Source organism: Sturnira hondurensis, unplaced genomic scaffold (assembly GCF_014824575.4).
Source record: "Sturnira hondurensis isolate 20B ecotype Veracruz unplaced genomic scaffold, ASM1482457v3 Scaffold0006805, whole genome shotgun sequence".
Classification (NCBI taxonomy): domain Eukaryota; kingdom Metazoa; phylum Chordata; class Mammalia; order Chiroptera; family Phyllostomidae; genus Sturnira; species Sturnira hondurensis.
Genome location: NW_028079436.1, coordinates 2551737 through 2568157, shown reverse-complemented (window position 1 = coordinate 2568157; position 16421 = coordinate 2551737). Strand labels below are relative to the sequence as shown.

Genomic DNA, 16421 nt, shown 5'->3' with positions numbered 1-16421 from the left:
AAGGAGAGGAGGAGAGAAATATCAATGTATGGTTGCCTCTTGTGCGCCCCTGCTGGGAACTGGCCTGCAACCCAGGCATGTGCCCTGACTGGGAATCGAACCTCGATCGTGTGGTTTGCAGGCCCGCACTCAATCCACTGAGCTACACCAGCCAGACACAATAAATTTAAGAAGACTGAAATATCAAACATCTTCTCTGACCATAATGGTATGAAACTAGAAATCAATCACAAGATAAAAACTGAAAAAACATACAGGAATGAAGGCTAAAAAGCTTGTTGCTAAACAATGAATGGGTTAACAATGAGACCAAGAAAAAAATTAAAAGATACCTTGAAACAAAAATGAGAACACAACCCAAAATTCATGGGACACAGAGAAAGTTCAGAGAGGGAAATTCATAGCATTACATGCCTATCTCAAGAAGCAAGAAAAATCTCAAATACGCCCTGGCTGGCGTAGCTCAGTGGATTGAGCATGGGCCTACAAACTAAAGGATCACCGTTCGATTCCCAGTCAGGGCACATGCCTGGGTTGCAGGTCAGTTCCTAGCCAGAGGCAACCATACATTGATATTTCTCTCCCTCTCTCCTTCCCTTCCCCTCTAAAGATAAATAAATAAAATCTTTTAAAAAAAATCTCAAATACACAATCTAACTGTACACTTAAAAGAACTACAAAGTGAACAACAAAGCCCAACATGAGAAGGAAGTAAATAATAAAGATTAAAGGGAAAATAAATGGAAGAGTTAAAAAATACAAAAGATCAATGAAACCGAGAGCTGTTCTTTGAAAAGAAACAAGATTGACAAAACTTTAACCAGACTGATCAAGAAAAAAGAGGGACCAAATAAAGAATGTCTGAAATGAAAGAGAAGTAACATTTGGCACAACAAAAATACAAAGGATTGTAAGAAAATATTACAAACAACTATATGTCAACAAATTGGAAAATCTGGATAAAATAAATAAATTCCTAAAAACATACAATCTTCAAACACTTCATCAGGAAGTGTCAGAAAATCTGAATAGACTGATTACAACTAATGAAATTGAAGTAGTAATTAACAAAAGTCCTGGACTGGATGCATTCACAGGTGAATTTTACCATGTATTCAGAGAACTAACATCTATCTTTCTCAAACTATTCCAACAATTTCAAGAGGAGGGAAAACTCCCAGTCTCATATTACAAGACCAGCATTATCCTCATTCCAAAACCAGGTAAAGAGATACTACGTAGAAAGAAAATTATTGGCCAACATCCCAGATAAGTATAGATATGCTAAAATCCCCAACAAAATATTAGCAAACCAGACCCAGCAATACATTAAAAACATCATACACAACGATTGAGATTTATTCCAGGTGCAAGCCTAGTACAGTATCAACAAATAAAGGCAAAACACCACATAAACAAAACGAATGATAAAATAACATGATAATGGCCCTGGCTGGTGTAGCTCAGTGGATTGAGCATGGGCCTGCGAACCAGAGGATCACGGTTCCATTCCCAGTCAGGGCACATGCCTGGGTTGCAGGCCAGTTCCCAGCAGGGGATGCAGTTCCCGGCAGGGGGTGCACGAGGGGCAACCATACATTGATATTTCTCTCCCTCTCTCCTTCCCTTCCCCTCTAAAGATAAATAAATAAAATCTTAAAAAAAATAACATGATAATATCAGTGGATGCAGAAAAAAGCATTTGATAAAAACTCAGCAGTGTGACTAGAGAGAAGATGCCTCAACATAATACCCACCATGTATGACAAATCCACAGCTAACATCCTACTCAATGGACAAAAGTTAAAAGCATTTCCCTTAAAATAGAGAACAAAACAAGGATGTCCACTTGACCACTTATTCGACATAGTACTGGAAGTCCTACCCACAGCAATCAGAGAAGAAAACAAAGACATCCACCAAATTGTAAAGGAAGAAGTAAAACTGTCATTACTTGTTTATGATATGATACTGTATACAGAGAACCATAAAGATTCCACCAAAAAACTACTAAAACTGATAAATAAATTCAGTAAAGTAGGATACAAAACAAATATTGACAAATCAGTAGTATTTTTATACACCAATAATGAAGGGAAAATAAGAAAACAGTCTCATTTATAATTGCATCAAAAATACCTAGGACTAAATTTAACCAAGGATGTAAAAGACCTGTACTACAAAAATTATAAAACACTGAAGAAAGAAATTGACAAAGATAAAACAAGTGAAAGCATAAACTGTGCTCTGAATAGGTATAATTAACATCATTAAAATGTCTGTACAAGCCAAAGCAAACTACAGATTCAACGCGATTCCTATCAAAATACCAATGGCGTGTTTCACAGAACTAGAACAAATATTCCAAAACTTTATATGGAACAATAAAACACTCCGAACAGCCACAGCAATTCTGAGAAGAACAAAGTTGGAAGAATCATGTTCCCTAATATCAAACTATACCAGTAGTTTTTCAGCAGGTGTACCACAAAATTTTTTAAAACAGGCAATATCTGACTACTTATAGTCAGGGGCAATGACCTGTTTTCTCTTATATTGTCAAATTAAAAATATGTACAGGGCAGGGAATATAGAACAAAAAACTATACTTGAATAAGAATTAAATAAAAAAATTTTTTTAAATGTAGACAGCTAACACAATACCTGTCACTATGGCACTATGAATGAATAAAAATTACACCTATATTTTTTGTCAGATTGGGCAAAAATGTATTTTTTGCTGTGCCACAGGATTTTAGTAAAATTTAGAATTTTAGATTGTGCCATGAGATGAAAAAGGTTGAAGAATCACTTAACTATACAAGGCCACAGTAATCAAAACAGCATGGTACCAGCAAGAAAACAGACATACAGATCAATGGAACAGAATAGAGAGCCCAGAAATAAATACAAGCCTTTAAGGTCAATTAATATTCAACAAAGGAGGCAAGAACATACAATGGGGTAAAGATATTTTCTTCAATGAATGGTGTTGGGAAAATTGGCACATGCATGCAAAAAAGTAAAAACTACACTACTTTCTTAAACCACACACAAGAATAAACTAAAAAAGGATTAAAGACCTAAATGTTAGACTTGAAATCATAAAAATCCTAGAAGAAAACATAAGCAGTAAAATCTCAGATATTTCTTGTAGCAATATTTTTTTCTGGTACATCTCTTTGAGCAAGGAAAACAAAAGGCAAAAAAGTGGACTACATCAAACTAAAAAGGTTTTGCACAGCAAAGAAAACCATCAACAAAATAAAATACAATTCACTGAATGGAAGAACATATTTGCCAGTAATACATTTGATAAGGAGTTAATAGCCAAAATTTATAAAGAACTCAGACAACTCAACACCAAAACCCCCCCAAACAATCCAATTAAAAAATGGGCAAAGGACCTGAATAGACGCGTCTCCAAAGAGTACATACAGGTGGCCAATAGACATATGAAAAGATGCTCAGTGTAGGTAATCATCAGAGAAATGCAAATTAAAACCGCAATGAAATATAACCTCACACCTGTCAGAATGGCCACCATCAATAAACCAACAAACAACAAGTGCTGGCAAGGCTGTGGAGAAAAGGGAACCCTCACGCACTGTTAGTGGGAATGCAGACTGGTGCAGCCACTGTGGAAAACAGCATGGAGTTTCCTCGAAAAGTTAAAAATGGAACTGCCTTATGACCCAGTGATTCTACTTCTGGGAATATATCCAAGAAAACCCAAAATAGTAAAAAAAAAAAAAAAGCACCCCTATGTTCATTATAACATTATTTATAACAGCCAAACTACGAAAGCAACCCAAGTGCCCATCAATAGACAAGTGGATTAAAAAAAGGCTGTAGCTCATATACACAATGGTGTATTACTCCTCCATAAAAAAAGAATGAAATCCTAACATTTACAACAGCATGGATGGACCTAGAGGGTGTTATGCCAAGTAAAATAAGTCAGGCAGAGAAAGACAAACAACACATGATTTTATTCATACGTGGAATCTAAAAAACAATATAAACAAACAAAACAGACTTATAGGTACAGAGAAGACTGATTGATGGTTGCCAGAGGAGAGGAGAAACTGGGGGACTGGGTAAAAGAGGCGAAGGGATTGAGAAGTGCAGATTGGTAGTTAGTTACAAAACAGTCATGAAGATGAAGAGTACCGCATAAGAAATACAGTCAGTAATACTGTAATTACAATGTATGGTGCCAGCCGGGTACTGGAAATGTCAGAGGAAACACTTGTAAAGTGTGTGACTGCCTAACCACTATACCATACCCCTGAATTAATAGTAGGTAATATTAAATATAAACTTTAATTTTAAAAAATTTAATTAAAAAATACAAATAAAATTGTCAGGGGGAGAAAGTGATCAATTTTGTAACCCGGAGCAAGACATTTTATCTCCTTAATGTTTAGTTCCTCTATATGTATGCACCCCTTCTCATTGGCTCTTAGCCCTCCAAATGAAGTATCTATCTGGGGGATTGCTATGTACTGCGAGGTCACAAGCACAATTGAGGCTATGCCGCTACTTCTGCAACGTACTATGTGTGCTGACCACTGAGGGCCTGTCTCCACCATATGCCAGAGCCTGAAGCCTTCCAGCTGCCAAAGTATCAGTTTGTGGCCAAGTAGTGAAGAATGTCTGGTAGTAAAGAAGCATCCAATAAGGGCCGCTTGTGCCTCCACCACCTCAAGTTCTTAATAGAGTGGCTCACTCCGTTTTTATTTACAGCCAGACTTCAGTTTACATAGGCTGGTCTAATGTGAAGCCAAACGATAACCACAATGTTAGAGAGATCACAATCACTCCATCCTCCAAAACAACAGGAGTTTGTCACACAGGAAAGCTCACCACACCTGCTGCTCCTCCTCTTTGCAGAATTCTCTCTTAGGAAAGCTCCTCGTCTCTCAGAAATAAATCTTATGGTGTCTGAACTCTGATGGCCACAGTTCTTTTCTCAAGCTGGGAATCTCCAACACACGTAAAATGAGGTGCCTAGAGGAGAAGCTGCCTAACCAACACCCTATGCAGATCTCACCTCCCTCTCCATCCAGCTGAGTTTGCAAACAACGGTCAAGGGCCCCAGAAGCATAAGTAAGTTCTTACTTTCCAAGGGTGTGCACTTGCTGTGGAAAAGAACAACAGAATTTCTGTGCTGCTACCTTCAGATGTGTACACAGTGACTCATTCAAAAATGTCTCTCAATGCAAGGTGTTTTGACAATTATTTAAAAATCTCTACAAGTGAAATAAATAATTACAAGAACACTAAATTTTACATTCTGTCAATTTTATCTCCCTCTTTAACTTTAGGTAACAAAAACTTTTTGGTAAAAAAATCTTTTTGTGATTGTAAATAGGCAGTTATATTAGCACCTAGCTGAGCATGAAATTTTTGCCCAACAAAAGCTTTAAGTCATCTCATTAAAAACATGAAGTCACTCTGGCTGGTGTGGCTCAGTGGACTGAGCGCTGACCTGAAAACTGAAAGGTTGCCAGTTTGATTCCTGGTCAGGGCACGGGCCTGGGTTGCTGGCCAGGTCCTTGGTTCAGGGTGTGTGAGAAGCAACCAATAGATGTTTCTCTTGCACAGTGATGTTCCTCTCTTTCTCTAAAAGTAAATAAATACAACCTTTTTTAAAAAAAAATGAAAAGTCACCCTGAACAGTGTGGCTCAGTTGCTTGGGCATCATTTCACAAAGCACAAAAGGTCTCCAGTGTGATTCTGGGTCGGGGCACCTGCCTGGACTGTGGCTTCGGTCCCCAACTGGAGCATTTAAGACAGGCAACCCACTGATGTTTCTCACATCGATGTTTCTCTCCCTGTTTTCCCCTCCTTGTCCCCCTTTCTAAAAATAAATAAAGTCTTAAGAAAGAAAACATGAAAAGTCAAAGCTGGCATTTATTTTGCTCCGTGAAGTTTCTGGCAAATGTGTTTTAAAGCCATAGAAAAAAAGGACTTCCTGTTTCAAGGTATGACTAAGTCTCCTCTATCTGTATTATCTGCAAAGAACTGCCAGGTTTCTGGTCATTGTGCTTTATCTGTATTTTAATAAGAGAATATTAATAGGAAATATTGCCACTGTGCCAAAGTTCATCAGTCTTTTCACCCCAGCACTTCAAATAGCAGATCAATAGAAGTCACTACTAGAAGAGTAGGGGAACAGTACTTTGCACATTCCTTTTCTTTTTCTTTACTCTACAAATATTTGAATACCTATTATGTACCAAGTATTGCATGATGGGAACTGGGACACAGTCATATCCTCAAGGGGCTTACAGTCCAGCCAGCCAGACAAACATGTGAGAGACCACAATGCAATATGGTAACCACTATGGCAGAGGAAGGCAAATGTATCCTGGAAACACCAGCTGCGGGGTGGAGACGTGAGGCAGGAAGGAGACCCAAGTTTGCAGATGAGCACTGAGCTGATACTTCAGTGGGGAACCTGAATTTCCCACGCCAGAGGATGTAGCAAGCCAGTATGTATGGCTACCACTTATTGAGTATTCATTATGACAGGCACTCTGCTAAATATTTTACGTATGTTGACTCATTTAGTCCACAGGACAATCCCCAGAAGTTATTCAGCCTCAGAGAAGTTAGGTAACTTGCCTAGTGTCACTCAAATTCTCAGTGGTAATGCCCAGATTTATGGTCCAAATGCAAAATTCAAGGGCTGTACACGCACTTTCTCATCCTATGTAGATCACAGAGACAATACGGCACAATGAACAATGCTTCTCACCTCTCTATATACTGGACTTACGGGTCTTTCTATAAATACCAGTGCTTAGTACTCCATTTCAGAATATTCTAATTCTGAGCATTAACACACACACACACACACCCACCAAGGGTGGGCGTGGGCATTAAAAAAAATGACCGAGGTTGAGAAATACATATAAGCTTAGACTGAAAAGTACTGTTAGGATATTTTAGGCAGTTACAATGCATGTGTTTGGGGGTGAGGGATAAGGCTAGAGCACCAGGCAGGAAACCATGGAGGACTTATCTTTCCCCTTTTCCGATCAGAGATATATTGACAAACAGCACAGCACACCTGCTGCCTTCACTTTCTTGGGTCTTATATAATCTCTCTCCAATCCACTGCATCGGGCTCTGTATCAGTTGGTCCACTGAAACCACTCTGATGGAAGCAACCCAAATAATTTATCAGCTCTCATTTTTCTTGAACTCTTAGAGTGTCTGACACTAACAATTAGGGATTTCTCTCTGAAATAGGCCCCTGTCTGTTCTCCTCCTACCTGGAAAACAATCTCTTTTCATTCTCTTTTGCAGCATTCTTTTCCTTGCATATTCTTCTCTGGCACATTAAAGCACACAAAGGGACCTGGCCTTCTAGTCTCACTCTGCTTTTCACCCTGGGCATTCCTACCAGCCCCATGACATCACCATGATATCAATGGCATAACCCATATGCTGGAGACTCTAGGACCAACTCGGACTCACAGCCTGGTTTGATCTGAAGCTCCTAATGCTTATGGAACATGTCTGTCTGTGTCCCCTGTAGGAAGTCTCAACCCCCTTCCACAAATGAATTCTCCTCCCACCCTAATTCTGCTCCTCTGCTCCTTAATAATGTACTATTACACACACGGTGACCCAAATCACAGATCTAAACTGTATTTGCACTCAGTCCAAGTCTGACTGCAAGCAAAAGATGGGGAGGTTTTGCAAGACTTGTCCCAGCACTACCGCAGAGGCTTGGGAGGAACCTAAGGACAGGGTGTATCTTGGCTGAACTGAACCATCTCTGGGGCCGAGAGGCAGTTGCCCCAAGGGGAGGCTTCAACAGAGTGAGGTAGACAATCCAAAGGTCAGTCAGAAGGGTGAGTCAGGATATAAAGAAGGCTCAAAGTCCAATCCAAAGATAAAAATGTTTAAAAAAAAGGGGGGGGCTAGTTTCATAGTCCTCTTGGTCGCCAGTAACATACACACAGTGTGATTCCACACAAATGAAGTTCAACAGCAGGCAGAGCAAATTTATGGGGTAAGATTGAAAAAGGTATTGACTGGGAGGGGCAAGGGTGTAGTTTCTGGAGTGCTGGTTATATATATGTACATATCATGGTTTGGGTGGTAGCTGAATATATTTGTAAAAATCCACAGGGTATGTGGACTTTACTGTATGTGTAATACAGTCCATGTTAGAGTTTGAAAAAAAAAAGTCTGGTGAATAGCAGACCCTCCCATTCCAATCCGTCTCCATCCCACTCCCTCATATGTCATCGCTACCTCACACGGTACCTGAACTACTTTTGTTTCCTATGACCAGGACCGTATCTCCCGGGTTCCCTGTTATCCAATATAAATCATTAATAGTTTTACGCTGAACACAGAAGAGTATCGTGGTTTAGATGAAACGTCCTATGTTCAACCCACCTACAAAGCCGCCCTTCCTCTAGCACAGCCCACGTGTTTCCAACAGTACCCACCGAGTAATCTTTGTAAAATTGCTCTTATTTCTAGGCTTTAAACCCTCCAAGCATTCTCCTTTTTTTATCAAGTTGGGTCCAAATCCCTGACATGATCCAATCCTTCTAGTATATCCAGCTTCAACATTTAACATTCAATACCATGTTCCACCCCCCGACCACTGCCCCCTACAACAGCCAGTGTTTGCAACCTTCTTTCATGATCACAACCATCACGAAGAGCATTTTTAGACATCCCCCCCGACTTGTGGCCCACCCCCAAATAAGTGTAAGGAATAAGACTTTGGCAGGTAGCAGTTAGTTTCAGAGTACCACAAACCACAGAGATTTCTAACATTTTTCTCACCCCTTAAAAAACCAGTTTGTGTTCTTTGGGGATGATACCAGCCCCACGGGCTTCTCTTTCTACAAATGTACCTGGCTTGCCAACATTAGTGCCTTTGCTCCTATTGCTTCCTGCGTGGAATGCCTCCACTCTGGGTATCATTCAGCTCTTCAGGATATTTACCAATCAACTTAATGCTTCTCCAAGAAGCAGTGGGGGACCAGGTAACCTTTCCTTTCCTTTCCCCACCTGCAGTTTCAAAGCGCCCAATTCATACCTTCATCACTGATAACCTTAACGTTTTACTGATGTTTTTATGTCTGCCTCCTAAGTTACTGAGGAACAGGGACCAGGTCCAAATTCTTTCTACAACTTGGCTTTTGTCTGACATATCACTTGTTAAATGAATAGATAACGATGTTATCATCTGGGTGAGGTAAGCATACATGTCACTTTACCTAAGACAATCTCTTTTTAATCTGTTATTCTATCAATGGAACAAATATTAATATTACCTCTTTTATTCCCCAAAATGATTTATATGATAACTTATATTGCTAACCTATCAGGAGATGGGAAATAATTAAATTCTGAGCAAGAGTAGAACATGAGTATCAGAAAGGTCACTTTAGCAATGAAAATAAATGACTCAAGCAAAAAAAATTCAAAGTTAAAGTGATAAAAGGGCCTGATCTAGAGTAGTAGAGCTGGGGAAAAAGTAGTAGAGAGAGTTCAGGATATAAAATCAGCAAAGTCTGGTGGCCAGTTGGACATAGAGAGGAAGACAGAGGAGGAATCAAGAGTAAAAACACCAATTTCGAGACTGAGCAACTGGACAGTCACTAGAATACCGAGGAAGAGGAATGACGATGGCTTCTAGTTTGGGGATGTCACACTCATTTTCACCAGGGGCCACATCGGCCTAGAGGTTGCCTTCAAAGGGCCAAAATAATTTTAAGGCTGTATGAATGTAACTACTCCTTAACTGTCCAAGAGTTGAAATTACATTCGGCCCTTTGAAGGCAACTGTAAGGCTGATGTGGCCCCAGGTGAAAGTGAGTTTGACACCCCTGATCTGTTTAGAACTAGTGACTGAAGAATCCAGAGACACTTTAGCAGTTAGAGATATGGATCTGAAGCGCATTAGCAGGGGTAGGGGGGTGGGGGTGGGACCCCCAGGTGGGAGGTGAGAGGACCTATCTAGTCCCAGGTGTCAGCCTACAAAAATTAACTGAAGCCAAGTGGCTGAATGAGACTCTGCAGATGTACAAAATGAACCGTTCTAATGAATGGAAAGTATCTTTTTAATATAAGTAGTTTATAAAATTAATTCTAAATTTTGTTTTAATGTATTTATTGATCATTTGTGCAAAACACGATTTTAAGCACTCAGATAGGGAACTGAACCATAAGAGAGATAAGGCACTCAGTCTGAGGAAGAAAGGGTGTATAAAAAGAATGGTGTTGCGTACTGAGTTGAGGAACAGCGAAATTCAAGGTCTCAATTTTGAAAACAAATGCCTTAACAGCATTTGTTGTTTCACAGCCCTAGGCTTCCCACAGAGTATTTAAGTCTGAAATTGTTCACTAAAAAAATCTTTGCAAAGTGGAAAAGGAAATCAAAGAGCTAGCTCAAGAAAGGCAACGTGCTGTGGAGGCTGAAGCTACAACGTAGGAGAAATGGCAAGAAATGTAAAAACTACGTTAGAATGTACTTCTAAATGGCATACTTTACAACACACTTCCACACCCAGTGTCTGGCTCGCTAGGATTATGCTTGAGTTGACAGTTTCACATAAGGACAACAGATGGTTCAAAATAAAGGGACCCTTCATTTTGTCCTAGAAACAAATAGAAGAGTTCTTTCCTCATTAATGATATGATACAAACATTTGATTACAAGATTTTAAGACACTGATTCTTATTTGCATTTTTTTTCAGAGTTCTTTGCACCTGGTGGGTATTCAAGGTGGGTATTCAAGCTGAATGAATGAATGAATGAATGACATCCCCTTCCATCATACACTTGATTTGCTTGGCTTCCAGGACACCACTCTCGTTTTTCTTCTACTGCACCATTTACTTCCAGGGTCATTCTTTGATGGTTTCTGCTTTCTCCCCTCTGTAAAGATCAAGTGCCTCAGGGCAATGTCTCAGGCCCTCTTCTGTTTTCTATGTATACTCACCACCTTGGTAGTTTCATCTGGCCTCATGGACTTTAAATAAAGTCCTACAACTACAAAGTCCTATAAACTCCTGGACTTTAAATAATACCTATAAGCTAATGAATATAAAATGTCTATCTTCAGTCAAGCCTTCTCCCTAGAAATACAAATTTGTATTTGCAACTCCTTCCTCAAGAATTCTAATAGACATTTCAAACATGACATGTTCAAAACTGAATTTCTGCTCTTCCCCACCAAGATCTACTCCTTCTGCAGCTTTCCCCATCTATCTGATGCCAGTTCAAACTCTCTTTGATGGTAATTCCAATACTCCAGTTACTTCAGGCCAAAAACCTGAAACCATGCTTAATTCTTCTCTTTTGCTCAAAGTGCATATCCAACTCACGAGCAAATCACATTGGCTAAACCGTCAAAATACTTCCACAATTGACTACTTCTTGCCACCTGCATTACTATCACTTTAATCTGAGTTACAACAGTCATCTCTTCCTGCTTTCATGTGACAGCCTCTCAGCTCATGTCCCTGCTTCTTTCTGCCCCTGTTCCCATACAGTCGCTTCTCAACCCAGCAAGGGGTCTCTTTAAAAGGTATGATAATACCTCTTTTCTGCTTCAAACCTTTTGGCAGTTCCCTCTTTCACTCCAAATAAAAGTCAAAGAATTCACAATGATTTAGAAAGTCCTACACGATATGCCTCTTACTACTCTCACCCTTGTTCACTCTTCTGCATTCAGAGCTCCTTGCTGTGCCTCCAGTGCACCAGACATGTTCTCAGCTTGGGGCCTCTGAAATAACTATTCTCTCTACCTGGAAAGCTCTTTCCCCACACTGCCCCATGGCTAACTCTACATGCAGCAAGCCTTTAATTAAAAGTCATCTCTACCAGAACATTGACCATCTTATTTAAACTACAACCCAGCCCTTGATCCTTGCTTCCAATCCCTTTATTCTGCCTTTCTTTTTTAGCAATTATCAGCTAACATATTATGTAACTTGTTTACTGTATATATCTGCCTTCTCCCCTCCCCTTTCTATTAGAATGTAAGCACCACTAGGGCAGGTGTGTTTTGTTTACTGGGACATCCTAGTCCACAGAATAGCACCTTAAAACGGTAAACATTCAACAAATAACTGTGGAATGAATGTTTGTATATTAGACCCTTAAACGTCCACCAAATAAATAAGGATTTTGTGAAAATAGAAATGACCTTCTGATATGTTCATCAAATTATTCATCACATATAAATTATCACTAGGATTCAGGTAACCACTTTATTCAGACTTTCATACCCCAAATTCTGTGCTCATTTAAAAGTATTTTCAATGAATTAAGCACTTAACAGGCTACGTAGCAAGATGTCTAGTCCCCATACTGTGGGCAGTTGTTTAGTAGTCCCTTAAACCATGCTGCTGTTCCATTAAAAAAAAAGTATTCCACAGAGGCACACAATGGCCAACATTGTGAATGGTTTAGAAAACTGTGTAAGGCTCTAAATCAGGCAATTTCAAACTAGGTTAAATCTGCTATTAAAATAGAGGTAGAATGTTCCCATTAAAATGTGAGTGTATCATAAGTAATATTTAAAAGTAAAAGTAACATTAAGCATTGCAAGCCTTGCATGACTTTCTAATGATATAAAAACTATGGAAGATTCACCTGTTCCAGGTGAACGCTTTCAACTAGCTCACAATTACTTCAAGAATCATCACAGGGAAATTAAAACACATGGGAGTATAAAAGCAGGTTCTCAAAAAAGGACTCTGGACAGTGACAGTATCTGCCTGTTTCCATGCAAAGATTAGGATCTCCAACTCTTAAGTTTTAACCATCAAGGCTACAATTAGGGCTTTAATAATGTTGGTACAAAAGATCAGCCCCAGATTACTAGAACCTACTATGCAAAAAGCTATTAATCTGAAAAACTCAAATGTGATTTAGGAAGAATTAATCAAAGCTTTTAATTTTATTTCTTGCAACTATATACAAGACAGTCCAGCAATCCATTCACACTGTTTTTAGTTTTTGCTTTCTGATTTAGGAAACATACAATATTATAGAAACTTCTCCAAATCAAGAAAAACCTGCTCCCCCCCCCCAAAAAAAAACTTCGCATTCTAAAGGACATACAACATTAACAGGTTTTAGTTATGAACCTGAAAACTAGCCTTTAGGACCTAAAGTTTAGGTCAAATGAAAATCATTTAAGCTGATGCCATTACTGCTATCCCAATACAGCAAGTTTTGGGTGCAAGGACAAAATACTGTAAAATTTCCCAATGACAGTGTGAAAAAGTACCTCCAGAGCTGATCTTTAAGCATGATCCTCCACCAGAATTCATCATCTGACTAGAAGCAAAGTTTGCAAGCGATTTTGAAAACTCTATTTTTTAAGCATTTGTACAGTGTTTTAGAGACCTTAAGAGAAATTCTTTCTTAATAACATGGCTGTTTCACTTCACCTACAATTTCTACCTCACTTTTCACTCTACCTACTTACAGGTAATCTCACTCAAAGACCCACATTTTACCCAGAGAAAACTACGATTTAGTAAATGGTGCTTTCTTATCGAAAACACTAGGAAGTCGCCGGCAAGGACGGGTGTGAGGTAAAGGCGGCATCGCTAGCAGGAAAGGAGGTCGTCGCCCGCCCGCGAGAAGGGCCCGGGGTCCGGGGACACAGAGAACAGATATACTCTGGCAGCAGGTGTGAAACTCCGGCAAGGGGACGGTCGCAGCAGGTTTCAGCCGGACAGGGGTAAGCGCCTGTAGGACAGCGGGAAACGCGCCCGGTCGGCCGGCCTTACCTCCGGGGTCCGCTCCGGCGGCTTCTTCTTCAGCGCTTGCCTAGCGCCGGGGTCCACGGGTGAGTTCATGGTCGCAGCCCCGGGCCCCGTGCTTCCCAGCCTACCCTTAACAGCACATGAGACAGTCCATTCACCCTAGTTTGGGGGCCTGCACCCCGCCCCGTCCCCGAGGAAGGAAACTCCGGCCCGCGGCGTACCGGACTCAAGGAAACAACCCTTCGCAACGCCCGCCCAGGGCCTCAGCCCACGCGCGACTGGCCAGAGAGGAGCCAGCCGCCGGGGGAGGAGGGGGGGGCGAGTGCGCAGGCGCAGCACCGCGTGCTCACGCAAACGAACGCCCAAGGGCGTGGCTCCGCGTTGACGTAAGAACTGAGGAGGCACAGTTAGGCCTCTGGCAGCCCCTTTTCGTGAAATTTGAAAACTGCCGTACCTCTCCTAAACCCTCACTGGATCGGCTTCAAAGGTGAGGTTTCGGCGGCTCCAGCTTCCGGCGGAGAGCCCAGAAACGCGCCGTGAGGGACTGAGCAAAAATAGGAAGTTGGGGCAAAACTGGCGAAGTCGTTTTAGGCGGAGAGGTGTTTGTACCCAAATCCGGAAGCTCCGAGCGAGGCCAAGCCCGGGCCAATGCCCCGCCCTTGGAGGAATCGCGGAAGGGAAGTCGCCATTTGGCAAGCAAGTTCATGCAGGCTCTTCGCAACGAATCTCCTGTAGAAGAGCTCCACCATGAAGTTGATGCCCTGCCCAAGACAGACGTCCTGAGGTCAGGGCAGAGAAATCACAGCTTCGTGGCCTAGCAGCGATGGGCAGCCTCCGTGTCTGCTGCCAGCCATTACCGCTGGTTCGCAAAGCCAGTCTGACCGAGTTCACAGAACCAGGGCCCAGGGTAGTCCTCCCTTCGTCCCACCGTTAGGCAGCCAGGGTTGCTGACTTAAGGGTGCTGCTTGGACTCGAGTGACTGTTTTTGCACTACATTTAAGAGAAAATTGTGTTTCCCAACGAACTGGTCCATTGGTAAGAAAAACAGACCACTCTTTGGTGCCTCCACACACCCGCAGAGGCTGTTTCCAGCATAAGCTCATTGACATAATTCCAGAATCCATCTTCCTGGAACAGTCCTCTCCACTCGATCTCATTAACGCCCAGATGGGCAGCACTAGGTACAAGCTTGCTCTGGAGCCCCCATAGGCATGTCCTTTCCACTGAATTTTAAGCTCCCGGAGGAGCTTAGATGTGCCTAGATGTAGTACATCTTACACCAGTTACCATAACTCACCGCAGATTTATGATCATGACTTTATTCAGCTTTTTAATAAGATGGTAAAAATTAAAATTATATTTCATGGTAACAAAAGGGAGAGGACAGTCCAGGCTGCAGCATGTACCATTTCTGAGACCTGGTAATGAGGTCGTTATGGGTTTTTTCAGTTGGTCGTTAGGCTTGCTCAAATCAAGTTTACAACATAATCTTAGAACATTTCTCTTTTGAGAATTGGCCAGAAACCTTACGAGGGCAGTTGTGGCTCAGCCATTCTAGAAGGCAAGTGATTGTGGAAGATGACAAGGAATTGCAAGACCCATTTTCATCATTTTTGTGTGTGTGCATCAACATACCCTCTCTGGGTAAGATCTAAGATCATAAAGGTAATCCCTTCCAATTCTTCATGGATCATTGCCAGAGGCACATCAATAGTTGAAAGGGGTAAGGAAATAGCACGACTGTTAGGTGGGACAACAGGGACAAACACCTGAACCTGTCTTTAAGGCCATTTCTAGTTACTTTAGTGAAGTTATTTAATACCCCTAAACTTCAGTTTTTTTAAACTCTCTAAGATGGGAATAGTAAAGGACCTATGGCTTCGGGATTCCCTGAACATTATGTGAGGTAATTCACATGAAGCACTTAAGATACCGCCTGCACAACTCTTGTTTCTTTACCTCTGGAAAGTGACTTCTCTAAAGCAATCTTTGAAGAATTCGATAGTTTTTAATGCCAATTTTTTTCCATTAGTTACTATTCAGAAATACATTTAAGTACAGTATTCACAAAGATGTGGAGCAATGGTAACTCTCACAAACTGCCAGTTATGTATAAATTGGGAAACCCTTTGGAAAAAAGTAGTAGTAAAGCTGAAACTTGATGTACCCTGAGATAACAAGTTCATTTTGTGATATATTCTGAGTGTGGCTCACTGTGTTGGGTGACTTCCCGCAAATCGAAAGGTCACTGTTTGATTCCAGGGCAGGGCACATGTCTGGGTTGCTGGCCAAGTCCTGGCTGGGGATGTGGGACTTCGAAGCAACCTCCCTTTCTCCTCTCTAAAAATAAAATCTTAAAAAATAAAAAGAATACCCATGTACCCCAGAAAAGTTGAACAAAAATGTTTTGTTCATGTTAGCCCAAAACTGGAAATAACCCAAATGTCCATCAGTAACAGGATGGATAAACTGTAGTAGATCCATTCAATGGAATACCAGCTACTAGCACATGGATGATTCTTCAGCATGACAAAAAAAATATGGAGTATAACCACACATACAATATTCAAACACAAGCAAAATTGAAGTATATCACTTACGGATGCAAACACAGGGGTAAAATTATAAAGGGGAAGCAAGGAACCAATGTC

At 41.0% G+C, this 16421-nt stretch overlaps 1 protein-coding gene across 4 annotated transcripts in view; it reads right to left on the bottom strand.

Moving 5' to 3' along the window:
• RAPGEF6 (Rap guanine nucleotide exchange factor 6) overlaps positions 1–14063 on the bottom strand; it is a 184575-nt gene extending 170512 nt beyond the window's left edge. For all 4 annotated transcript variants that reach the window (XM_037050516.1, XM_037050517.1, XM_037050518.1 and 1 more), the window contains exon 1: positions 13795–14063. In XM_037050516.1, the coding sequence (XP_036906411.1) occupies positions 13795–13863 (69 nt within the window). In that variant the 5' untranslated portion in view covers positions 13864–14063. The remainder of the gene's footprint in view (positions 1–13794) is intronic.
• Between the last annotated feature and the right edge of the window lie 2358 nt (positions 14064–16421).